This window comes from Capra hircus, chromosome 3, assembly GCF_001704415.2.
Source record: "Capra hircus breed San Clemente chromosome 3, ASM170441v1, whole genome shotgun sequence".
NCBI classification, from domain to species: Eukaryota; Metazoa; Chordata; class Mammalia; order Artiodactyla; family Bovidae; genus Capra; species Capra hircus.
This window is the reverse complement of record NC_030810.1, coordinates 84,611,607-84,638,305: the sequence shown is the minus strand read 5'-3', so window position 1 is coordinate 84,638,305 and position 26,699 is coordinate 84,611,607. Positions and strand designations below refer to the sequence as shown.

The following is a 26,699-nucleotide window of genomic DNA, read 5'->3' as shown; positions in this document are numbered from 1 at the left end:
GTCTGGCTTTTATTTTATCCCACCAGGAAGCCAAACAGTCACTATTTGAGCCCATTCATTCATGCAATAAGTAATTTATTCAGTTGGTTTATGTGTTAGGTACAATGTAAAGTGCTGAATTACTCTTTTGCCCTAGAACAAAATTTTGGAAGCACTGCATTTGATGACCAGAGTAAAAATGAGTGTCATCAAAATGATTAAGGAAGAAGGGTGATTGGATTTTTATTTTAAATTAACATCTGCCACTCATCAGAATGGTATAGATTCATTTATATGACAGCCAGTTATTACAGCAGAGAGTTGAGGGCAAGGTCCCAACAGAATGAAATCAAATTTGGATAGAAGCAGAGGAGGACACTGGAAACAGTGAAGACTGGGAGATACTCAGGAATAGGGTTAGCATCTTAGAGACCCCAGGTGCTTAAGAGAAAGGCAAGAAGAATGGGAGGTTCCTGAAGGCAAGGCCCTTTGTTTACTGCAGGCCAGCTTTGTCACTGTGTGCTGGTGTACTGGGGATGCAGAGTGGGAGTGGGGATTCGGAGGAACCAGAGAGAGGAGAGTTCTGGAAGGAGGCCATATGGGAGGTGGGGTAAGATAATCCTGCAAATAGTCTAAGTCACGCCAAATTAGTAATAATAACAGCAACAAGAAAAATAATAAAATTATGTATCACCAAATTAAATTCTCTTAGAAGACAAACATTTCACCCCCATACATTATATCTCCCTGAGTTCAACCTAGTTTAGGCTGGCATTTCTGACTCCCTCAGAAACCCAAAGGGCTTCTCCAACTTTCCTTAGTTGAGGGTTTGGAACAGGGAGAATCTTTCTGGCCTGGAGCCACCCCAGAGCAGTAGTTTCAGGGAGGAGACCCACATCTCAGATCTAATTGCTTCCCAAGGACTTCTTCAGAGCTGCCTGGATTTCCCGAGGAGTGGGTACTCAGGGCCTCAGGCTCTCCCTCTCTTGAAGATGCCCCTAAGTGGTTTTTGCTCTTCACTCAACCCTGCCCTAGGTTAGTACTCTGTGCACCTAATGCGATTAATCCAGAGTTTTTTTAAGAGAATCTTTTTTGTACATAAATTCATCCTAGGAACTTTTCAGAACCACACAGAAGTAAGTTCTTGTTGTCAAGATGCTTGTTTAAGGCAAGACAAATGCGCTCAGATAACTAGAAAAAAAATAAGAGGATGTGCTAAAACACACACACACACACACACACACACACACACTCAGCAACACACACACAGATATGCAAAGTGATATAAGGAGAAATTCATTTAACTTGAGGAAAATTAGGAAAAACTAACTTAAAATTGAATATTCTATGAGGGCAGGTAAGGTTTATTTTTTTAAAAAAAGGAGGAAATGAGCATTTCCGGTGAGAAGAATAGACTGTGTGAAGACATAACATGGGGGAATAGGTGAGAACAGGGCTGGAGAAGTTTCATAACACGGCTCCTTTCTGGGTAAGATCTGCCCAGCAGCCAGCACTACATGCTGGACTTCACCTAACAAAGCTTTATCCACCAAAAAATACATGTCTGTAGACATTCAAGTTGAATAAAGACCCAATCCATGTTAGAAACTCACTGTTACCTACTATTCTTTGAATGCAATAAACAATATGCATTTATATGACATTAACTATTTGTTTCTGGGTCTCATTTGAAAACTAATTTATCAATTTTGACAGGAGATTTAAATAATATAAATTATAGAAATAATTTACATACAAAACTGCACACAGCTAAACACTCAATATTATAAGCTTGTTTCAGAAGATATGTGGATATTCTAAATATCTTTAGAATCTAAGAAACAAGCTAATAGTAACTTTATTCCTTTAAAACTTCTAAGGTTCTTCTGAGACTTTGATAAATCTGTCTTCTCTGGCCATGGTATATTTGAGAATGCAAAATGAGAAGAAGATATTTGAAAGGGATTTCAAAAACACCAGAGCACTATATAAACTCAAGACATTTCAAATGTAATGATTAAACTTCTAAAATTACTTTTCAGTTTTCTGTTAATTTTTTTGTTAATTTCCCATTCTTTAGGAACTAGTCTTTTCACACAGGCGCAGAATCCATGAATGATCATTAATGATACAGTTAGAGCTGCACAATCTTATTAAGATCCAGAAGGGATGATATTAATAGTCCATAATTCACTGGTCCTCTAATTCACTTACCCACCATTTCATCCTTTCCCTTTTTTTTTTTACAAAGTATAGAGTACATGGCCCATCCTTATAATCACTTCCTTTTATGTAGTCTTATCTTCCTCATCCCCAAATTCCCACCCCAATTACAGACTCCTGGGAAAATCTGATCCTGGTTAAGTCCAACCCTCTACTTCTCAATGTCTATACCCCAGCAGCTAAGTGTGGCTGGGCCTCTTTCCAACTATTTCGAAACAAGTCTCACTTTAACTTCATGACCATAGGGCTTTCTGGCAACCCTTTCCGAATCAGGGGGCTTCTGGGACACCACTCTCTCTTGGTTCACTTCCTTCCCCACCTATCATTGCTTTCCCCCCTCTTCTGCATTTTCTTGTATCCTCTCAGATGTCTGAGGGCTCAAACCTTGCGCCTATTTGCTCTTTAGGCTAACCCAGAGCTAGGGTTTGTTACCCAGCCTCATAACTTTATAAGCAGCAGTATACTCTGTGTGTGTGCATGCTTAGTTGCTCAGTTCTGTCTGACTCTTTGTGACCCCATGGACTGTAGCTCTCCAGGCTCCTCTGTTCATGGTATTTTCCAGGCAAGAACACTGGAGCAGGTTGTCATTTCCTACTCCAGGGGATCTTTCCGACCCCGGAATCAAACCGGCTTCCCCTGCATTGGCAGGCAGATTCTTCACCACTGTGCCACCTGACTTTTCCAAAATAGTTATTTCCAGCCTAGACCAACTTCCCAGCTAGTTGGTGAGACTTCATCCAAACCGATATATGCAACTGCCTTCTTAATGTCTCCACTTGGACATTTAATAGATATCTCAATTTTAACACATTCAAAACTGAGCTCATAGGTTATCCTTCCCAAATCTGCTACTTACATAAGCAGCCAGCCCTATATTTTGATAAATGACAACTCCATTCCATCAAATGCTTTGATCAAAATTCCTGGAGTTGTTCTTGATACCAATCTTTTTCTCATTCCCTTCCCCTCCCCACCCCCATAACCAACCAATCAGCAGGTCCTCGTGACTACTCTTTGAAAATACATTCTACATCTCACCATCTCATCCTTAGTACTTGGATTACTGCTGTTGTTCTCAAACTGCTTTGCTGGCTTCCATCCGTGTGATGGTCTCCCGGACACAGCAGCCAAAGTAACTGGTTCCAAACTTAGATTAGGTCATGACATCCCTTTGCCCATAATCCTACTGACTTCCTGCCTCATTCAGAATAAAAGGCAGAATTTCAGTTCATTTATTCCCAATTGATATGGCCCCTAGCTTCCCAGGGATTCTCTACTGTCACACTTCTCGCTCACTGTACAATGCCTCCGCGTTGCTCTGAAAACTTGCCAAGCACTTCCCCAGGGCATTTGCACTTGCTGTTTCCTCTGACCTACTCCTCCCCCAGATTTCCCTGTGAATTGCTGCCTCACTTTGTTTTTAGGTCTCTGCTCAGAGAAAATTCTGTGACTATCTGAAATAACAGTTCCTGACTCAAACACATTAATCTCCCCCTCCTCCTATTTAAAGTTTTGGAGTATTTAGAGTATCTGAAAATTATGTTAAAAATTTCTGCCCTATATTTTGAATGTAAATACATGCATGCAGAGTGTGTCCATTTTGTTCACAGATGTAAACAGAACTCAACACATCACCGAGCATATACTAAGTACTCAAAATATGTTGAATGAATGAATCAGTGAGTCAGTGAATCAGTGAGGATCCTGAGGCATCTTCTTTTGGAAAACAGAGGAAGACACAGAGGGAGGTCATGCTTAAATTCATTTCAAAAGCCATAAGAGTCTGGCTATATTCCATATATTAAAGAGTTCAGAAAAACAGCAGTCATATATCAAGCTGTAACTGAGTTAGTAAATATTTTAGCTGAGAGTTGACTATATGTCTATACAGATCAATTTCAGTAGGAAAAAGGAAATTCTCAAAAAATTGCTATGGTTTTACACAGCTTTTCCATCTCAAATCACACTGTAGACTCTATTTTATTTTTCAGGTATGTTTTGACTACTGTTATGCGGACAAGCTAAAACATTTGCATAGTATGGCATAGCAATGCATTTTGATCGAGAACCACCTTATACCAGGGGACAACAAGAATGAGGCCCAGGCCTAAAGAGTATGGCGCTGAGTTTCTCAACCTCAGCACTACTGACATCTGGGGCAAATCATTCTTGGTTTTCCTAAATGTAGGCTATTCAGAAGCATTCCTGACCTCTACCCACTAGAGGCAATAGCAACTGCTAAGCTGTGACAACCAAGAGTCCCCTGGGAGAGCAAACCCCTCCATGTGACATACATGACATCATAAAAGGCAGTTACGATGATACGTTACTTAAGAACTGGCTGATGCATGCATTCTGAGTTGTTTCAGTCATGTCCGACTCTTTGGGACCCCATGGACTGTAGTCCCCAGGCTCCTCTGTGCATGGGATTCTTCAGGCAAGAACACTGGAGTGGGTTGCCATGCCCTGCTCCACGGGCTCCTCCTGACCAAAGGACCGAACCTGCATCTCCTGCAACTCCTGCATTACAGGTGGATTCTTTACCGCTAAGCCACCCAGGAAGCCCTAAGAACTGGCTCGTTAAGAGCAATAAAAGCTAGCAGTGTTTCAGTAGAAGGAGAGTTCAAAGTTGTCAAAGATTAGGAGAGAACCAAATCTCTTCTAAGGTTTAAAGACTTTCTGACTGGAATTGGCTGGGGAAGGCCTCGGTAGGTAGGAGTTACAGAAAAAAAGAAAAAAGTTTAGAGAGAAAGAATGAAAGAAAAAGAATATTAAGACTAGGAGAAGGGGTAAATGTCTTGGTCTCTTCTTTCTTACTACTCCCCATGTTTCCTCCAGTTCCATTATTATTTTACCTATGTACTGTAATACAAAATACATCACAGAATATAAGATAATGGACCCCGAATGTGGCATCAGTCAGTCAGTCCAGTTCAGTCACTCAGTCGTGTCCGACTCTTTGCGACCCCATGAATCGCAGCACGCCAGGCCTCCCTGTCCATCACCAACTCCCGGAGTTCACTCAGACTCACGTCCATCGAGTCCGTGATGCCATCCAGCCATCTCATCCTCTGTCATCCCCTTCTCCTCCTGCCCCCATTAATTTTGGGGCCAAGTGAGGAAAGCTTATTCAAAGTTAGAGCTGGTGAAAATTAGTTTTAGTCACTCAAAAAGCGAGGATTTGGGGAAAAGACTTTAGGTGAAAGAACTGTAATTCTTAAAAAGCGGTTTCCCTTCACTACACTAGCAGAGTCACCAAGCCTCCAGGGGCTACCCCCAGGCACGGCAATAAAGTGGCTGCAGCATTTTCCTGGTTCCTACCTCACCCCCAAACCTGTCTTGCAACCTTATGTACCTTTTGAAGCCCTTCCATATATATTATTTGATAACAGTGTGGATTATTCTATGATATCTCTAATTCACTAGGTGGCTTCTTCTTGCCTCTGGAGATGTGTTCAGATCTCATTAGTGCTGTGACGCCCAAGAAACTAGAGATTCATAATGCAGGGTCAAATTTCAAGTCAAGAGGCCTCTTGTATATACAGTCTTTGACATGACAGAAAAGAGAAGGGTTCTGTAAAGGTTCTAATGGTTCCTTTCTCCTTCACCTCCTTGGTTTCTCTGTAGGTCTGCCTATCACAGGTAAGGAGTGACATCACTACCATGGCATCAATGACTGCAGTAGGCTTTGCACACATGCCCAAATAGGTGGTTGCTCTGTTCCTGAGGAACTTAGTTCTCCAAATTTCAAACCCATTTGGATACCCTTTTAAAGGGCACTGTCAGTGTTTGCTATGTAAAAGCACATCGTGAGGAAAGTTTAAGACATGGTTTAAATCCTCTCAGTTTCCCTTTCCCATCTTCTGCCCAGCTTCCTCCTTTACTGGATATGCCACGGCAGGACCAGTTCAAGTTGATTCAAGTCTGGAAAATGATTTGACTCTTTTCAGTAAGGAATAGAGAAGCTATAATTATCATTTTCACCAAGTGGGTCAAACCAAATTCATATATTGTTAATAAATACATTTCTTTGTAAGAGATGTTTTATGAAAAACAAAAATAACCACCTCCCCCCCCAAAGAAACATGACATGTACCCAACAGTCAAGGATGGAAAACAAGACACCTGTCACATAGGACATTTAAAGGAAAATGGTGAAATAAAAACAGGAGTCTTTATGTTTCCTGAAAAATCCTCAGTCTGTGAAGATGTGATGACAGATGCCAGCTGGAACGGGCCATTCATGAGTCACAGACGAGATTCCGCTCACTTTCATTTGAAGAAAGTAACGTAACGATTATTTTGGGGTCATAATCAACGCTAAATCCAGTGTAGCTCTTCACTGGTATTTGTTCAAATTCCGTTCAAACAATGTTGGGAAGTGGAAATTCCAAGGTACGTCATTTGTCAAATGGGCACCATACATGAACCTGCCATTCTGTTCTCATGAAAAGCATTCTTGAAACTCACTGTGAGTTTCCTTAGTTTCAATGCAAATGAGTAACAATGTTAATAGCTCTAACATTCATGTTCTAAACAGGAACCTAAAGTGTTATAATTCTGATTTGCACATTAATCCTTCAGAAAACAAATATTGCAGCATTTTAAATTTGCAGCAGTCAAATTTCCAAGTGAAGCTTTTTCTCCTCTTATGACAGTACTCAGTACTATTTGATGCATTGATCATTATCAATCAACATGCCTCACCAATAAGCTGATGGGTACACTTCACAGATATTCCAGATTCATACAGTGCAATGTTTCACAACACATAACACCATGAAATCACTGTATGAATCCAAGAATTCCTACCTCTCTTGTGGTTTGCAACTTGAACAGAAGAAACTGTTGACAAAGCTAATTTGGGAGCAACTGGATAGGTTTAAAAGAATGAACAGCACATTAGAAACAACAGAGAAAAGTTCAAATTGTAATTAGTTATCATCAACCCACTTGAAAAGTAGATACTCTTTGTATCTGTTGCCTCTGGGAGTTTATTTCAATCACAGAGAAAGCTTGTATTTGGCTGAAAATGGTTTGACTTTGTTGTTAATAAAGTTTGGAAGCTTTATTTACAGATGCAAAAAGAATTACCATTTAAATAAATAATCCAGTTATGCAGATTATTTCAATAACATTATGGATATAAGGATCCTCTATTGTCTTTCTCTTATAATAGTAGTTGAGTTGTTGAATTAATTAGTAACATCATTAACTCAATTCACCATGTCTTTCTCTCTGTGTAACAGTAGCCCATCTCCATATAAACCAGTTAAATTACTTTTGCTGAACTGATTAGACATCACAGAACATAGTTAACAATGGTCAACCATTTAGCAGAACCTGGATCTCAGCCTCAGAGTCAATTGGAACCTGTCTTTCAAAAATGTAGTCTTTTCCTAACAATTGTTACTTTTATGATACCAGTTTGTTAATTGCAGGAATTTTTAAGTTTGCCTGCTTTTGTTTTTCAGTTATTCATGAATAGCCACTTGTGAAAGTAGCAAAAACAGGATAGAGCTTGATGCTTTCTGCAGATGTTGACCAGATAAACTACACCTGCACAGAACTGACCTCTGACAGACAGTACACTTTTAGCTAAAATTTCAAGTTCCAGCACTGTATTCAACTGTGCACCTCTCAAATAAATTTATTTGAACTCATAATCTACATTCTAAAAACTGCAACTAATATTAACTAAAGATTATTTCTGAAAGCTTTTAGTTTTGTGACACTCAGAAAATGTAGCAAAAATAATAAAAGGGTCTCTTTCAGGTTTTGAACAATGCATATCTTGTTCAGCACAAACTCAAGTTTTCAACAATGCATAATCTTGTTCAGCAGAAAACTCACTGTGAAGTGTTACGTCTTAGATCCTGTCTTGTGTAATTTGTTGAGCTATGAAATTCAATGGGAAATACTGAGTGACATTTCACTGAAGATGCTCTCATTGAACTTGCCAAGGAGCAAAGGCGCTAAACCTCCCCACAGTCTTCACAAAATTATACGAATGGGGTGAGCTTGATCTGTATTTCTTCTTCCACATACGTATGTAGAAATTTGAAAAAAAAATCATTTGGAGCAGATGATTAAGATAATTCTATTTGCTAGTAATACATGTATCTAGGACAGTCTTGATTTCATCACTCTGATCAAGGACTGAAAAAGCAGCCCTTCCAATTTGACTCCTCAACAAATTGCTAATATATTTTGTTTTGCTTAGCAGCTATTTCCTGGTCTCTCCTTTTGCTTATTTCCTCTTCCATCTGTGTTCATTAGAGCTTAAAAGGAACATCCTGTATATAACAAAGGAAGGTGGAAGCCAAAGATGTGCCTTTTTTTGTGCGTGTGAGAAGAAAAGACGCAAAAGAAGACAACTTTCTATTAATATGAACTATTTATACATGGCTATATATATCTATAGGCTAGATGTTAATGTAATTTTAACATTACACTGCATCTGATGAATTTGATTGGCCAGTTTTTAAAGGTTCTATTTTTTCCTCTGTAATCACACTGCTGTCTTCAGTTTCCTTTATTTATTTATTTATGACGTTAGAAGTCAGAAAATAATTACTGCTCTAAGGATAGAAAGAAAACAGGTTGTTCTTAATCCTAACAGAAATTATTAATTGATACAGGATTAAAAGAGGGAAAGCCTCGACAGAGAAAATACACTATGATGTAGAAGGGAAGAGGAGGGGGAGAGTGGGAGAGAAAGATCCAAATTCCTGTCAATCAATATGGAACCATAGTTTTAAAAAAAGCAAAAAACAGGTCTCTTCGGGGTTGCAGTACTGCCTTCACTATTTTCCCTAACCCTCAATACAACTAAACTACCAGTTAGTTTACTTAAGCAAAGCAAAAAGGAGACAGTGAGGACATCTGAGCCACTCAAAAGTTTTTAAGATGTATTATTTATACTCCCCACTGCGACGGCAACAAACACTAGACTTCTCTTGGGACTGGCTGACATTCAATGTAAACTTGGTAAAGGTCTTATAGCTTCTGTGCCATCTAATCTTTCCTACACTTGTTGCTATAATACTTCTGGGACACTTCATATTAGAAAAAATATTTGAGTTATGACTTTTTTCCAAGGCATGACATTGATGATAATGCTCTTATTTAGTGCTTAAAAAAATAGAATGTGGGATTTTCCCCCTAAACATGTGGGATTTTATATCAGTAGGAATTTGACATGCTCCTACCTTGGTTGGGGTTAGAAACCTCAAGGGAAGAAATATTCGGCCATTTCCTATTAAACTTTGGAGGATCTGTATGCATCAGGAAAAATCAGGGTTTGTTATATTCAGCTAGATTACCCTTTGGTTTAAACAGAAAACTAAATGGACAAAGACACAAACCACACATCTGCTCTTTAACTTGGCTGTGATGCACTTAACACAACATGACTCCCACACCAGACAAAAGCAAGCAATTGATGATTCCCAAAACATTGAATGGACATTAAATATATAGCCCCTTCCCTAACAAAGCTATATGTATTAACTTTTGTAATAAGTAGAGTGTTCTTACAAATAACTAAATAGGGACTTCAGCAATTCAAATCATTATATAAAGCTGCTGCCTGAAACTGGAAGATAACAGGAAAGAAATAATTTCTCACTTGAGAATTCCATTCTCTGCAATTTATATTTACAGATATGAGCTGGTTACATTAGTCTTCAGGAGAGATTCTTTAGGGTATGTTTTAAGTGTGAGCCATTATCTCTGCGAAGAAGTGGATTTATTTCCTATTTGTTTTTACGCAATTTCTCAGAGAAAGAAAGAGAAGGATTACTGGTGATTCTGGCTTAAGGAAAACAGACCAAGGTACTCTGATCATATCTCAGGTTTGTATGTATGGGTGTGTATATGTTTTCATGACGTTTTTAACTGAAACTGTATCTCTAAAGTTTTTGGTTCCAATCCAGAAATAATGATAAACATTGTAAATTTAAGAATTAATGTTATTTTTTCCTTAGATTCACCCATGTTTAAAAGAAATGACTGGAAAAGCAGGAAAATAACCAGAGTGCTTTAAAACTATTTTTGCTAAGGTACATAGAACATAACTATTAAAGCAGCCATTTCATGACTCAAATCTGCCATTCACTGAGATCAGTTCAAAACTATATTTCTAGTGTGATCCTTTGAGGCCATCCAAGTCCACAAGGAGAGTTCTTGCCTCTAAACTGCTATAGCATGTGACTGCCTGTGTTCCTTATTTTTCATGGATATGTGGATAAATTTTATGTCTACTTCTTGTCTCTGTAATTAACTTGAATCCCTTTGAGAAAGGGCAAAGCCTTCCAGAAGGAAATATTTAATAACTGAGTAATTGATATAAAGTGGCTGCTGCTGCTAAGTCGCTTCAGTCGTGTCCGACTTTGTGCGACCCCATAGACGGCAGCCCACCAGGCTCCCCCGTCCCTGGGATTCTCCAGGCAAGAACACTGGAGTGGGTTACCATTTCCTTCTCCAATGCATGGAAGTGAAAAGTGAAAGTGAAGTCGTGTCCAACTCTTAGCGACCCCATGGACTGCAGCCCACCAGGCTCCTCTGTCCATGGGATTTTCCAGGCAAGAGTGCTGGAGTTGGGTGCCATTGCCTTCTCTGATCAAGTGGGTAGGCTACTGTAAACAGGTATTATCAAACTGTTTTCCTCATAATTAGATTATAGTGAATAACATTCTTGCAAGACACGGAACTTTCACTGTAACTTTGGCTTTTTAATATTTATTAGAAAAGCTGATCTACTGTTGCTCTGTGTGTATGTTACATCCACGTAAAAGCAAAGGGTTAGATATCGCTGTATCTTCAAAATATATGAATTTTGAAATTATGAAAAAAGAATGAATTCTGAAATTATGAAAAAAGAATGCAATAATTTTCCACATCTGTAGGTGTTACTAAATAAATAGATATTTGGTAATATGTAGGCAAGATATGCAAGTTATTGACTGAATATTACTTTCCATGTGAGTACTTTGGTGATGGGGAGAAATGGAATTAACAGAACAAGCCTACTTGAACTGTGATAGTCACTTTGAAAAACAAGTGATTTTTAGAAATTGTTTATTTAGAAAAAATTTCAAATCACTGTTATAGTTTTATATAGAAAATATATTTATGTATATTATTAGCATCAAATTGGAACAATTTAGTTCTCTGAAATGGTTTTCTCCATCTTTTTCTGTAGGAGAGGTAAACATAGGTCATATCTGGGGGTGCTGCTTGCAAGTTTAATGTTAAGTATTCAGTGGCTTGGTTTACCTGATGAAGTGAAAGTAATACTATAATTAATCATTTTGCTAATAAGCTCTGCCAAGAAATTTTAAGTGAAGAGAAAATTTTACACTAAACCAATTTAGAAGTGAGTTTTGAAAATTAACTTTATAAATTAAGCTCTATTCCATATTCTAATATAATAAATATTTGTTTAGGCCTATACTTTATATTTATACTCTTTTATGATTTTCCTCCAAGATACTGAGGTTCCATATTGAGGATCTTCCTACATATATAAAAAACTAATGTAGGTGATTCTACTTTTGAATTGTTAACTGCTTGACCTGTATGAAATTATCAAGAGAGACACCTCAGTTACAATCTGATTCCTACCTAGAAGGTAATTTTCTTCTGTATTATGTACTTATGATAGTTTCTTGGGGAAGAGGAGAGTGTAGCTTTTCTATTTTCTTTGAAATACAGACTCTTTTTTCCAAATGATTTTCATTGGGTGGGATGCCTAACCTTCCTGAAAAATTAAAACTCACAATCACCAGCATTTACTTAGAAATCCTAACCTAATCTATACATGTCTCTAGTGGGAAAAAATTTTATGTGTGATATCTCTTCCTTGGGAGGAAAAATGTCTTGAAAAAATATATTGAAATGTGTGGACCCTTAATTCCTATAGCATGGTACTATTTGTACATGTTTTAATATTTGCTCATCATAGAATTTTCAAATTTAATATCTCATCTTAAAATTTTGAATTTTTATTTTGTCTTATAACTGCAAAGGCAAGTAAGAAAACTTTAAATCAGCCAGTTACTATTTGGCTACTCTTGTTACTCAAAGATCCTGGCACATATAAATATTCAATCAATATTACTAACGTTTAATTCCAAGAAGTAAATTAGGCATATTGGAGGGTAAGTTAATTATATAATTAAGATAAATTCTATGTTATTATATTCAATTCTAATAAAAGTCCTTGCATAACATGAAGCCTCTGAGAATTTTTAGCCAGTGGCCATTGATTTCAAATAGTTAAGAGACTGCAAACAGAAAAAAAAGTACAACACATTAAAAGCATTGGTACTACCTCTAGGTGAACTATTGCAGAATTTTAAAATTTCATTCTTTCATGAATTTACTAAGGGGTATCTTTCTGTCCATATGAAGGTCTCAAAGTGTTAGTATGTTGCAAGGCAAAAAGTATTAGGAATCAGAAGTTAAAGGATCTGGTCCCAGTTCTGGTAAGTAGTTGTCAGGCAGTTAATTCCCTGGACTTCAGTTTCCTTATCTGTAAGGTAAAGGTGCTGGACTGAAAGATGTCTGTGTTTTCTCTCAGCCATTAAGTTCTATCACTCCAATGGTTCTTTTATGACCTAGCGGTGTCACGCTGAAATTCATGGAAGGATAAAGCCCACTGGAATGAGGTACATGTTCTTTGTAGAATCTAGGGGATTTAGGGGATTAAGAATCCCTTGTGTGGAAGGAAAAATTATTGCTACACATTGTAACTGTGGACCTGTGACTATCATAGTGAAACCCACTCTGGAGTTGAGAAATTATTACTGAGGTAAGGGGAAGGATCCTCATATGTGTCCAATGGGATTGTAGATGGCCAATCCTTCAAAAATAGCCTCTTATGGAAATTTCTAGTTCTCAAGGATCCTGATCCCACAAACCTGGAAAAATGGACTAAACATGTCTTGATGATCTTCAAAAATAGCCTCTATGGAAATTCCTAGTTCTCAAGGATCCTGATCCCACAAACCTGGAAAAATGGACTAAGCGTGTCTTGATGATCTCACCTTAGCTCGGTGAATGTGGAGACCAAAGATTGCATACACCAAAACTATCCCCCCTTTACAAAGAAAAAGAATATCTGAAATGCCCATCATATACTATTACTCTATCGTCATTGATAAATTTTCAAATTACATCTTTGGGAAGCCTAGGCAACATCTACTGAGGGTAAATTTATTTAAGATAGGCTGCATGTAAATAGAACTAGGACTGGATTTAAATCCGAGTTTTATCTCTTGGACAAGTTTCTTAACTTCTCTGTGTCTAAGCTTTCTTGTATGTAAAATAGCACAATGACACTACCTGCTGGTTGTTGTCAAGGCTGAATGAGTTAATATTTGCTTGTAATTGTACTGAGCATTCAAGAAATGTTGGCTCTTTTTTTTTTTTAATTGAAGTATAGTTGAAGCCCAGGGCTTCCCAAGTGGCACAGTGGTAAAGAACCTGCTGGCCAGTGCAAGAGACGCCAGAGAGGCAGGTTCAATCCCTGGGTCAGGAAGATCCTCTGGAGTAGGAAATGGCAACCAGCTTCAGTATTTTTGCCTGGAAAAGTCCATGGACAGAGGAGCGTGGAGGTCCATGGGGTCACCAAGAGTCGGATGCAACTGAGCACACATAGTTGATTTTCAATGTTGTGTTAGCTCTTAGTATTCTATTTAAGGTTGCTGTTGTAACAAAAAATTATTGTAGCATAAACAGTTCTTACTAAACTGAAGTAGGGGTTATAATATGCTTCCCCTATTTCTTGTAACCTTAACTGTTCCCAAAGCAAGTGATCCAGATATATAAAAAGTTTATTTAAGATACAACTTACTTTAGGGAATAATGTGGTTCTAGGGCCTACATTGATTAATACTATTGTCCAGAAAGCAACAGAAATTATTTTGGAATACTGTGGGAAAGATTTTATTTTTAACACAAAGATAATATGTAAATTTCCGAGTTTCTTTAAATTTAGGAGCACATCAGTTTAGCCTATTAATCAAATATATATCTTGCCTGAATTTCTTTTTTTTCCCCCGTTAAGGAGACTCAGAAAACTCTTACATGACAATTTGGTTTGTGACACTAAAGAGTCAGAAAAACTGAGATTCTAGTTATAAAAATGAGGCTTTGGAAGAAAATTTTTCTTCTCTGTGCCCCAAGGAAAGCTCTGCACTGTAAGTTGGAGAGAACTATGTTAGAATTGCTATACCTGACCATCTATTGCTGACACCACAGTGAATCAAGCTGAAAAGCAAGCTTGAACCAGAAGGTTAAAAACACCTCATTTACATCAGAAAGCCACTGTCTTCTATCTTACACGTACCCACTTAGCATGAATTACAGGCAGCTTCCAACGCATTCTGTGGAAACCCTTTAAAACCAGAGTAAATTGTGACTATGCTTTTCCATGTACTTTTCCCCTTAGAATAGTCTACTGTGTAGTATTTAATACATTAATCATTTAATTAAATGAGAAGGTGAATGAATTCTAGAGTCCTAGATTGGAACCTGAACGTTGAACTGGAATCCTGCCTTGGCTACTATCCAGATGACTTTAACAATTCAATTAAGCCTTAGTTGTATTGCCTATAAAATGATGATGTTGTATGAGTGCTCTTCAGTTTTCCTAAAAACACTAATTTTTACAAAATATTTTGGTTCTACAATACGGTGGGAAGCAGGGTGCCACTGCTAGAGAGGATGTTCGTGAGCCTTCATTACACATTCTCCTTCCAGGAGTGTATGCGGAAAACATTGGGTGGAGACAGAGTCACGGGTCCCTTTGGATTTGTAGTTATGGCTCTTGCTCCTCAGTGAGTTTTGGAAACATTACTGATGTCGATGAAGGAATGCATAGAAAACCCTAAGCTCTTCATAAAGAACCCCTAGGGCCTTGGAGCAATTCTACCATCTTTACAGTAAGCTGCCTACTCTCAGAAACACAGCGTCATTAACCTGCTGGGGAAGACAAAGTTTAATGCGATAGTGCTAAGTCTGTCCTCATGATGACACACAGAATTTTGTTTGCTTGTTTTAAGCAACTATGTCAATAAAACATTTGGAATTTTTACTGTCACAGACTATGTACAAGCAAGTTTCACAATGTGCATAGCTAAATTTCATGAACTATCCCATGTTCTATGACATCTCACATTTCTCCTCTTCCTCAGCTTTTTGAGGATGTTTATCATTGATGGTGGTAGAGGAAGGGCACATTTTAATGTAGTTTCTGTTGACCACACAGTAAAGTATCGAAAATGAACTTTGGTTTTTCTTCAGGACACTAAAATTTCCCACACAGAAACGGGTCAATGTACTAGATAGGAAAGAGTCTGAGGTCAGAGTCAATAAATACAGAAATTTTCTTTCTAACCTCTTCCATTTGGTATAATGTTACCAATACAGCCTTTGGAGTCAGACAGGCCTTCCTGGCCCTATTATATCTGACAAGTTACTCGGATACTTCGAGGCTGAGAGTCACCATTTGTAAAATGGAATTCTGTAGACATGTGGGGACATCTCCCAGGAAGTGGAACAGTTAGCTGGCCAGCTCCCTACTGATATTCCAAGAAGACTTCGGTGATACCTCACTCTTAGTTCACAATTACAAGTTTGAGAAAGTTCATTATAGGCCCTTTCAGAGATCTTGGTAAATCTTTGCTTAAGCTAGGAATTTTCAGATGCCCCCACAAGGAGATACCAGCAAAGGTACAGATATCAGCTCACACTTAAAAAGTGGCTTGGCATTCTAAAGATATCTGGGAAAAGGCTAATATATGAAAAAAGTCAAATCTGATCAAGGTGGGCAACTGCTGTTTGCTAGAGATGACTAAACCTCTCAGATTTTTTTTAAGGTAGGTGCTACTCCCCCATCCCCCACATCATTGGAATATTTAATAGGAATGCTATGTCCTAATGTTCATTCAATTTTAGGATAACCACAAAGGTTTCATGAATGCGAAATGCTAGTTACACAAATATGAAATGGATCTGTGATGAGAATACTGGATACATGATATAATAAAGTCCCAAAGGCATTTCACCTGGGACCTTAGCTTTCCTTCTAGAACATCAGCAAACAGATCAAAATTAATGTAGCACACCATACAATCTGCCATATAGCCTCTCTAGTCAGATAATTTTTTTCTTCATTATATAAAACCTAATTACCTAAAGGGCAATTCAAATGAAACTTTTATTTGGGGGATTTAGAAGTATTAAAGAAAAGGGAACAAACAAACAAACACTGCAGCTCTCTGGATAGCATGAACAAGATTACTAATAACCCTTGAGGGGGGACATGATTAACCTTGTTATTTTCCTCACAGTCCAGGTTTCTACAGTAAATAGGTACTGAACAAAATATATTTGGATGCTGTATGGGAAACAACTTTTATAAGGTCTCCAACTGGCATCAAATGTTTTCAAGTATGAAAACATCTCTGAGCTTTCTCAACAGGCTGATGGATCCCTGCAGGTACCACTTCCTTTGTTTAATGGTCCTACCAATTAAATCAAATTAGAGATGAATTTTTAATTCTATGATGAAGGCAATGCTCACTATAAGAGAAAGCAGGAAAGGAGAATATTTATCTTAAGTAAATTGTTATTTCAAATTGAATAGCTGAAGAGGAGGAGACAGCCAAATGCTTCCATCAATATTTTACACTTTATAAAACATGATGTCAATCATTTGAAGGTAATTTAAGGAAACAATGTACACTTGGGTTCATAAAATGTCAACATACATCTTTTCTTTTGTTGCTAGTCTAAGAAATGGCTTTGTTTATTAAAAAAATTTCAAGTTTTTTAAAGTTGTGTTTCCTGACATGAGTTTTCAGTGGATGATCTACCTTTAACCTCTGACATGTTTATCTTTAACCTTCATCACTTGCTTTTCAGCTGATAATCCCTCACACAAAGCTACTTTGCACATTAGGCCAACTCTTGTTATTCTAATTACCATTTTTTTATAATATACTGTTGAGAGTAATTTGTGAAATCACTTGCTTTTCGGGACTAAAGATCAGATAATATCTGTTATAATGATTAGTTTATCACTTGAACAAAAACATCCACACCAAATCAAATATTAATTTGGATCATCAGCATCAACAAATATTCACTTGGATAAAATTGTGAATGTTTACTTATAAGTGCGTGATATATTTTACATTGAAAAAATGAAACTTGAATGAATTACTACTGCATCAGGTAAAGAAAAAACAGAGCTCCTAGGCTCAAATGGCTACAGATTTATTTTGGGATTCATTAATTGCTGACAATATCACCAATAATTTTTCAGCCACAGCCAAAGCACATCAAAATGACTGAGTTTTAAATCAAGTACCTTTAGGATGATTGGGAAATCTATTTCCTAACAGACAACAGCAGGTACAAATGACCTTAATGGGAAATCTGTTTCAAAAACATTTTTAGCAGATGATCGGAAAGGATGACCACTCTGTCCATGCATTTGAACCTTAATATAGGGGTTGACAGTTTGAAATCTATACTGAAACCTATCAGGCCTCCAAAATTTTTAATCACTGTGTATACAGCAAATGTATGTGAACTTATGGTTACATACATCAATAATTTATGTCACAATATACATCATTCATTGTCCCTGATGATGGGAATGTCGTGAGTGTTATATCTATTATCATGGCATCTTTCTATACACTTGGTGGAATTACGTTCATTGATTTCTTCCTTGGGATAAAGGGAAAAGCCCTGGTAAATGCCCAAACTTGGTAGAAAATCCAAGCGGATCTCTCTTTTCCGGCTTGTACCTTGGAAACCCCATTTCTATGCCCTCTTGAACAGGCAGGGAGTCATCTATGTATGAATTCTTGCCCATTGGAGAGTAAAGGAATCCACCATTGCACACAGAGAATACCTTATAAGTCCTTAGAAGGAATGTGCAAATGCCATTGAAGCAGGTTAGAAGATACAATCATGTTTGATGGTTTTATGGCAAATCTCTTCACTTTAAAGCCAGGCAATAAGCAAGCTAGCCATATGTGATACTGGGTGACCCCTGGAAATGCTTATACCATTTGCCTGAGAAATCCGAGGAAACACCCATTGCACTCCTAGCAGAACAGCCAGAGGCATCACGAAAGCAGAGAATAAGCTATCACTTTGTTTGTTAGACAGTAAGGAGTTAAATTTTCCTAGTTTCCTGAATAAAGGTTAGTACATTTTCCAAAGGCACAAGAAAGCATCCTTTCAGGTCACCACTGATTTCAAAATAAAACAAAGCAAAATAAAACTGGAATTTCCCGATTCAGTGTGTAAAAGGTCAACATCTGCTGATGCTCAAAGATGGGGCATGTGGTGGAGGCGGCCGAATGAGATGTCAAGTGAGCAAAACAGTTAGAAATTCCATGCAACACACGATTGACACTTGGAACAGAAACACATCCCAGCGCCAAAGAACTACTTTCCGTTCATCCATTTCTGAAACCTTTGACAGGTCAGATCACCATCTATCTCAGCTTGCTTCCGTTTGGTTCCCTTTTGCTCCAAAATGCATGTGCAAATACAACTGTCAAGGCCCGAAAGGAGCACATTGTGGCGTATTTATGTAGATAGGCAAACGCCAAGGGAGATACTACAGCAGAAAAATTAGACTATTAGAACTGAAATTTTCACTTGCAAGTTTGTACCACTGATGTCATTTCAACAAGATCACAAAGAGGAAGCTGCAGCATTAGGCTGGTATCTAAATGAATGTGAACACTAGTTCTATTTCTGTTTACAAAGTGGCTGATGTTCATTGCATTTAACATGTCTAGTGATTAATAAATCTGTGTGTAGTCCTATTCACAAGCTTAAGTAAACTGGGTTGATTAAAAAAATGGAAGACCTGATTGTGCATTTATAAGAGGCAAGAAGTTATTTTATCCAAATTATGAGGATATTGCTTTTTAAATGGTTGTTGTGTATTGGCATACTCCTACTGCTGTTCTTTACCCTTCCATCACCCTGTTGTGGCCCAGCATTTATGACAAAGACTGGGTTAAACTCTAGTGAAAATGCTTCTTTTTACTTACAGTGCATAATCTTGGCTCCCTCAGCACTTTATTTCAAATCACTTATTCAGTAGCTATTCAAAGGTTTAAACCATCAGAGAGAAAGGGAACAATATTTAAAAATATGTGAGATTTGGCTCTGAAAAGTTATGGGGCATTTCCTTAGTGAGCATTTCAAGCTTGGTGTTGGGGTGTCATTGTTTTAAATGTAAAGAGGGAGCTACAGCCTGGTTCTCCCATGGTATCTGGTAGAATGTCTTTGTAAAGGTACTACAGAAATGTTCAACAGAATGTTGAAGAGAGACTTCTCTTTTCAATTGCTGATATCGCTACTTTTCTCACGGGAATTTCTAGTAGCCCCATTCCTAAATTTTGCATGTATTTTTTTAATATCCCTTCTCTACCAAACTTGAACCTAAGTAGTCAGGAAAATATGGATCATTGTATTTTAGGAGGGAGCAATGGACATACTGATTATTTTCTTTCCTTCATTTCTCTAGAAAGACTAATGATCACAAACTGACCTCTTTCAGGCCTTCACAAAGGCTAAAGTTTAATGCATTAATAAAATTCCTTCTCCCTAGTTTCATAGTAATTTCTTTGGGCTAACAAATATGCCTAAAGCATTCACTGGCATTCATTGTCTGCTTTCCCAAATTATGGGAGAAATCCATATACAGTCCTCGGGAGTGAGTTCCATTTGTTTGCTGGTTACTAAGTATGGGTAAATAGGACTGTTCATATTTTTGCTAAATGAGTTACAGTTATGTATGTAATTGCACCTCTGTAAAGGTAGCCTTCATCAAAAATAGAAAAGCTGTAGCACTGCCATATCCATGGAAGAGTTCTATATAGATAACTATTTCATCTGTGCTCTCACCATATCTGTGCAGAGAACAAACACAACAATTCAAGTCACAAAGGAAATACTTTCTTACATCAGAAATGGACACTGGGAAAATAGATCTGAGGAGCTGAACAACAAAGCCAAGCTAGCCTAGACTTGGGTTTGTGATTTTTCGTTTTTGTTTTTACTTACTACCAATACTGGAAATACTGGGGATACCTGGAAAGAAAGAAAACAATAAAGAAAAGCTGTTAGACATTTATTAGTAAAGGATACCTTAAACATCATATACAAATCTCAGAAACTTAAACACTTGGTAACAATCACATCATCAGAAAATTAACATAAAAAAAACCCCAAACATATATCCAACCACTGAAACCATTTTGCTTATTCTAGACTTCCTTTAACTTATCAGAGTCGGGAAATCAGCATTCAACTTTAACGGCTGGCTCAAGACAGATTCATGACATCGAACATTTTGTGCTTACCTATAAGGTTAATGAACATTTGTATGTGGTTCAAAACAGACACTAAGCTAGGCTTGCGTTCTGGGCACCCAGCAGCAAGTATACAATGTATGTGCCCGTGCAAATACATCTACATCACGCCATCTATCTCTTTAAACGTGTTGAGACGCATGTTAGCAGTTGAAAGTCACTTGTCGTTTTATTTGATTAACTACATATTACTATCATGTTCAGTCCTCTTTTACTCGTCAGATATGTGGATTAAGCTCTGTAACAGTAAATTGAGCAGAATGCAGAATAATTCAAGAATACATTAGGTTGTATTCACATCGACCATGGGCTTCATCAATTTTTCAGCTTCTGCTTTCATTGTCAAGCTCTGCTAAGGTGGTGGAATCATTTCAGAATGTGACTGAAGATGTTATAAACGTGGACATGAATTTAGCTGTATCCAGATAAAAACTCCTAGCCAAGATCAGGGGCACAAGAGCCAGGTTATCTCAGATAGAGGCTTTGCTCTTATACTCATTGACTGTGACTTTAGGACAAGTTGCTAATGTTCTCTGTGGCTGTTTTCCACTGTTTTCCAGAGTTGTTGCAAGGATTACATATATATATAATATATATTTTTATATGTATAATTGAAAAGCTCAAAGCATTGAGCAGGTAGTATGTGCAACAATCAACAATTTTTGCTATGATTACTATTATTGATTTACTTGGTTCATCAAACAAGCAACACCATGATAGACACTATAAATAACAGTTAAATTTCCACCAAATCCAGACAGTGGTGTGGGTGAGAACATGAGTTGGGAATAAGAACTAAGTGAGAGTCATGCTTTGCAACTAACTAGCCGGGTGATTTCATGTAAGTTTCCAGCCTCTCTAGGCCTGTTTCCTCATCTGAAAGGGCTAATAATATCTACTGCAAAGGGCTCCTGTGAGAATAGAATGAGATAATCCATAAAAATGTCTGACACATGGTACACAGTCAATAAATGATAGCTATTAATGAGCTGTTCAGACGTTCTCCACATCACTAAAGTGTGCTAACAGGTGCTAAATGTAGGAATCATCAAATTTCTATTTTAGTATTTAATCTTTGAACAACTGCCCTCTGCTTATCTTAACTAATCACTGTACCTTACTCAGAGATTTCTAGCTTTGTATTATTTAAAACTGAGAGCTATTTTCCTATTTCTTAGTAGGGAGGGGAGAAATTAAAGGAGAAATTAAGGAGAAATTAAAGCTTACCATGTTTAAAAAAAACCTGGAAGGAATGAAATCCTATTTTCAGTTATTAGATACATTCAATGTATCTTGATTTTAAATGTACAGAGCTTATGATGTTTCAGCTTAATTACTGATCACTAATCAACCAAAACTGGAAACTTAAAACTTTAATTTTCATGTTTTACTTTGTCTGAACTGAATTTCAAGCCGCATGCAATTTCTGCAAAGGACTGCTGGATTCCTGACCATTATCTTTGCTGCATTTTGACAGTGACTTGGTACTGAATCTTTCTTTTTTTTCTTTCTTTGCAAATCCCCTGTTGAGTGAGATACGATGGCAGCATCATAATTTTAGTAGCAATTGCAGAAGCTCCAAATTTCCCCATGATTGAAAATCCGGCTCCATTGCAAGGAACTGCTTTGCCTTTGTAATCCGTCAAAGAGAATGGAAGTCAGGATGGCAGGAAGAGACTTTTCAAGTGTTTTCAAACTTGCATGGAGGTGGAGGGCCATGCATAATGCAAGGCAAAGTTCTCAGGATGTTTGGCCAGACACAATAGAGAGCAAACTTGTAAGACTGTTTGATGCAGTACTTGCTGCAGCTGAATATTTTAGAAAGATGCAGAAATGTTTCTATTCCTTTGGGGATGCCAGTGCTGGGGAGAAATGCTCATTGCAGCTATACAAACCTCTCCAAGCAAGACCATTATGAGATCCTATTTCCCTCATGAAGATGTTCTCTATTACCTAACATTCGGATGCTTAAAATTCCGGCTCTTTATCATTTTGTGATTTAAAAAGTTTTGAGGTGCTGCCAGGTGAGTCACTTTCTATTCCACTGCTGTAAAATGGGAACTGCTTAGAGAAGATTTTTAAATTGCTCACTGGAATAAGATTTTTGAAGTTGAAAATACCCGAACACCAAGGGATGTCCATGAGTATATTGTCAAATGTTATTTTTCCCCCAGTGTTTCTTATTGTAATGTTCAAATACCTTGGTTTTGGTTCTCTACAAACAACTAAAGAATTTAATAACCAGTTGTATGCATTGAAAAGGCTACGAGTAAGTCATGAGAAATCTCTCAAGTGCTTAAGAAACTAAGACAGGAAGGCTACAACTCATTTCGTGAAAGGTGGGTTTCTTTGGCATCTGTAAGTGCTGAATCAATGAAGGCAATTTAATCACAGCAGTGATGGTTGCCCATAAACCACAGGAATGACAGTCAGATTATGCTCAGGAAAATTGTCTAGACATGTCTTGGTAGCTTTTTAGTGTTCCCTGTGAAGTGACAACTATTGTGTAAAGAGCATTTTTACCTTTAAAACTGAGCTCAGAAGTTATTACTTCCCTTCCTTCTTCATCTCCCTGATGTGAATTAGCCAGCGTTCTTTGTGATGCATACCTCTTTGTGCAGGCCTCTGTGAGCAACTTATCAACTTCTCTATATGACTGTTTGTGTGTTATCCTGAGACCTCTGAGAGGATGGGTGTCAGGCCTGTATCTCTACTGTCTGTACAGGATGATGCCTACTGCAGAAAAGTTGCTCAGTACATATGTGAACAAAAATTTACCACGTGTTTCCAAAGTTTCTATCAGAGTGAAAATACCACTTTCGGTCATAGGATGATCTTTTCCCCTCTATAATGTCCCACTGAGACATTTCTCAGAGTCCAGTATTCATAAATACTTTTGTTGTCTTTGGAAGTTTCCTCCATTCTGAGAGCAAGATATACTCTTAGAATGTACTACACAATGTACAAGAGATGCCCCTCACCACTTTGCCTTCCAGAAAACTTGGATGTCACCTTCATGCTCAACGGGGTAAATTCGTTTAATGTTTGGCTTATCTTCTTTCTATATTTTTTTTCTCACACCTTCTTTTTATATTTCTGTTTGTATATGCTTATTTTTGTCTTTTTTCCTAAGCCAATCAGGGGAAATGCAGATTTTGTGAGTCCAAAGCAAATACAAATCAGGGAGCTCTCTTTGAGAATATTAATTTCAAAGTATAAAATCATACTAGTTCAGATGGTAAAGAATCTGCCTGCAATGCAGGAGACCAGGGTTCAATCCCTGGATCAGGAAAATCCCCTGGAGAAGGGAATGACAACCCACTCCAGTATTCTTGCTTTGAGAATTCCATGGACAGAGAAGCCTGGCCAGGCTACAGTCTATGGGGTAGCAAAGAGTTGGACACAACTGAATGGCTAACATACACACATGTAAGACATGATTTCACCAGACATGAAATTAATGTTTTTATAGCTTAGAAGGAGTCTAGTGAGGGACCCTGTAATTTAAGCTTCATTAGCTTAAATCTGTCTCTGAAATAATCTCAGAAACATATGTGGGGAAAGACAGATGATAGGTAGATAGGAAGGAAGGAAAAAAGGAAGGTATCAGATAAACTAATTCAGAAAGAGTGACAAAAAATGGAGAGCTGAAACAGAGCTAAGAAATAATCTTACTCAGCCCTTCTACTTTACAGAAGAGGAAATGGAAGGCATAAATAGAAGCAAGGGCTTCATCCTATTTGACCCTTTATAGTCAACACTGGCCCAGGTAAATCCTAATCCCTGTCTACTGAGACACTGCCAAACTTATACTGAGGCAATGAAACACAGGTATGAACGAGCTTTAAGGAAAGGTTCTGCAGTGTGTGATATATGAGCTTAGGACTTCTGCTTCTTCCAGAAGAGAAATGCTCCTTCAGTCAGAGCCACACATAAACACTGAGGAAGCCAAAGGACCAAAAGAAGGTGAAGGTGCTAAGCTTGCTGCTGTTGTTCATGTGCTCAGTTGTGGCCGACTCTTTGTAACCCTATAGACTGCAGCAGGCCAGGCTCCTCTGTCCTCCACTATCTGCTGAGATAAGCTTGTAGGTACTTGCAATCTTTCCCTCCTCAACCAGGCCTCCCCACTACCATATTTACTTAAAATTTTTCTTTTTAAGGAATTCCACTGCAGTTGGGGCATGAGAACCTGGTGGAATGATACAATTTGTTATTTTCTCCTTCCTCCTCCTCTTGCTGCCTGCATCCTCCCCCTCCTACTCTTTCCCTTCTTTCTTCTTCTCCTCTACCCCTCCTCCTTCTTCTTCTTTATCCTCTCCCTCCACTTCTCCTTCTCCTCCTTCTTCTTTCAATTATACTAACTTTTCCACCAAGTATGTGGCTAAAGGGGACATAGCTAACTTTGAGAAAGTCAACATAATGGAGTGCTCAAAAATAAACATTGATTTTTCAAAGCAGGTGAATTCAGTGCTAAAAGCCCTAACTCTTTTTGAGAATCAATGCAAGGTTCAGCAGCTTTTCACCAAGAAGAAAGCAGAAAGGAGAAGGAATCAGCATACTTTACATTGAGAAAAAATATTACCATTGTTGTGTTAGGCGGTTTGACAAAGGCCTATCAAGAAAATGACTAGATCTCCTTATAGTCAGGCTGCAGGAACTGGGAGCTCTAATTACAAAAAGCCCAATTGAAAAAGAGGGAAGTGATGAGTAAGAAAACATTCTACAGCCTCACTTGTGTTCTAAAGGACGTTCTACTTCCAACATCCATTCAACCCTGCTTCCTGGTCCAACTGCTGATGACAAAGGATACAGTGAGTTGTCTCCCAGGAATTTGAAAGTGAAGCTAAACTAAGATTGCCCTCACAGAATTATACGGTAGAAACCAATACATAAACGATCCAATCAAAGATGGTTAAGTCATCTTAGGGCAGCTGAAGAGCTCTGGGACCTGAGTGTATATGACAGGTTTGACAGAGGTGATATTAGTGTCACTATATCTGAGAACTGGAAGAAAAGCTAGTCAGAAGGTAAAGCTTACAAAAAAGAACATCTTCAGGCATGCGGTGGCAGTTCTGGCCTAGCACTGTCTCAGAAACAGGGAAGGGTAGCCTTTAAACTTTCAGACCTTCAGTGACCTCTTGGCATTAGGGAGGCTGACCCTGTGGTAGGACGGATATGTTAGGATGTTTCAGCCTGATGTCATTAGCATTCGAGTCATTTAAATTTCCTGATCCCATGCTTACCAAGCAACCTTCTGATTATTATCTGGCTCTACAAGGAGACTTAATTACAGGGGAGAGAATACACTGATCATAAGGCCTTAAATAATCTGCGTATTGTAACACTTATTTCACATTGTGGATGAATAAGTTGACATTTGGATGCAATTTATCTCTCCATATAGTTGCTGTCTCCAAAGAGAGAATTTGCTGTTTAAACTGGGATGGGTCCATGTGCTAGATTTCAGTGAAATTATAGTGATCATAACAGCTAACTTCATTGTGTGCTTAGTAAGTGACTGCTACTAGTTTAATATCTTACATGCATTACTTGGCTTAATTTTTGTGACAACCCTATGATATTAATACTCTGGTTTATTTTACCAATGGGGAAAAATTCAAGCACAAAAAGTTGCAGTCAGTTGGGAAGGAGACTGAGATTGGAATACAGAGGTCCAGGATCCAGAGCTTAGACCTCTAATAACTACTCTATACTGTTGCCCAACTTATTATAGGCCCCCTCTTTTATCTCTGGTGTGTGTGTGCGTGCTCAATTGTGTCTGACTCTTTGCAACCCCATGGACTGTGGCCCACCAGGCTTCTCTTTCCATGGGACTTCCCAGGCAAGAATACTGGAGTGGGTTGCCATTTCTTCCTCCAGGGCATCTTCCCAACCCAGGGATCAAACCTGTGTCACTTACGTCTCCTGCATTGGCAGGTGGGTTCTTTACCACCTGAGAAGCCCCTCTTATTTCTAATCCTCAAAAAAAAAAAAAAAAAAAATCTGAAGACACAAAAGCTTTTTTTCCCAAAGTTTACCTGGATCACAACATAATATGATCTGAACTAATTTAGTGAC

The 26,699-nt window shown here is 38.0% G+C and overlaps 1 protein-coding gene across 2 annotated transcripts in view; it reads right to left on the bottom strand.

The window, feature by feature from the left end:
- Nucleotides 1-26,699, bottom strand: part of NTNG1 (netrin G1) — a 369,085-nt gene that overhangs the window by 58,845 nt on the left and 283,541 nt on the right. For both annotated transcript variants that reach the window (XM_013962581.2, XM_018045837.1), the window contains exon 5: nt 20,314-20,340. In XM_013962581.2, coding sequence (XP_013818035.2) covers nt 20,314-20,340 — 27 coding nt within the window. The remainder of the gene's footprint in view (nt 1-20,313; nt 20,341-26,699) is intronic.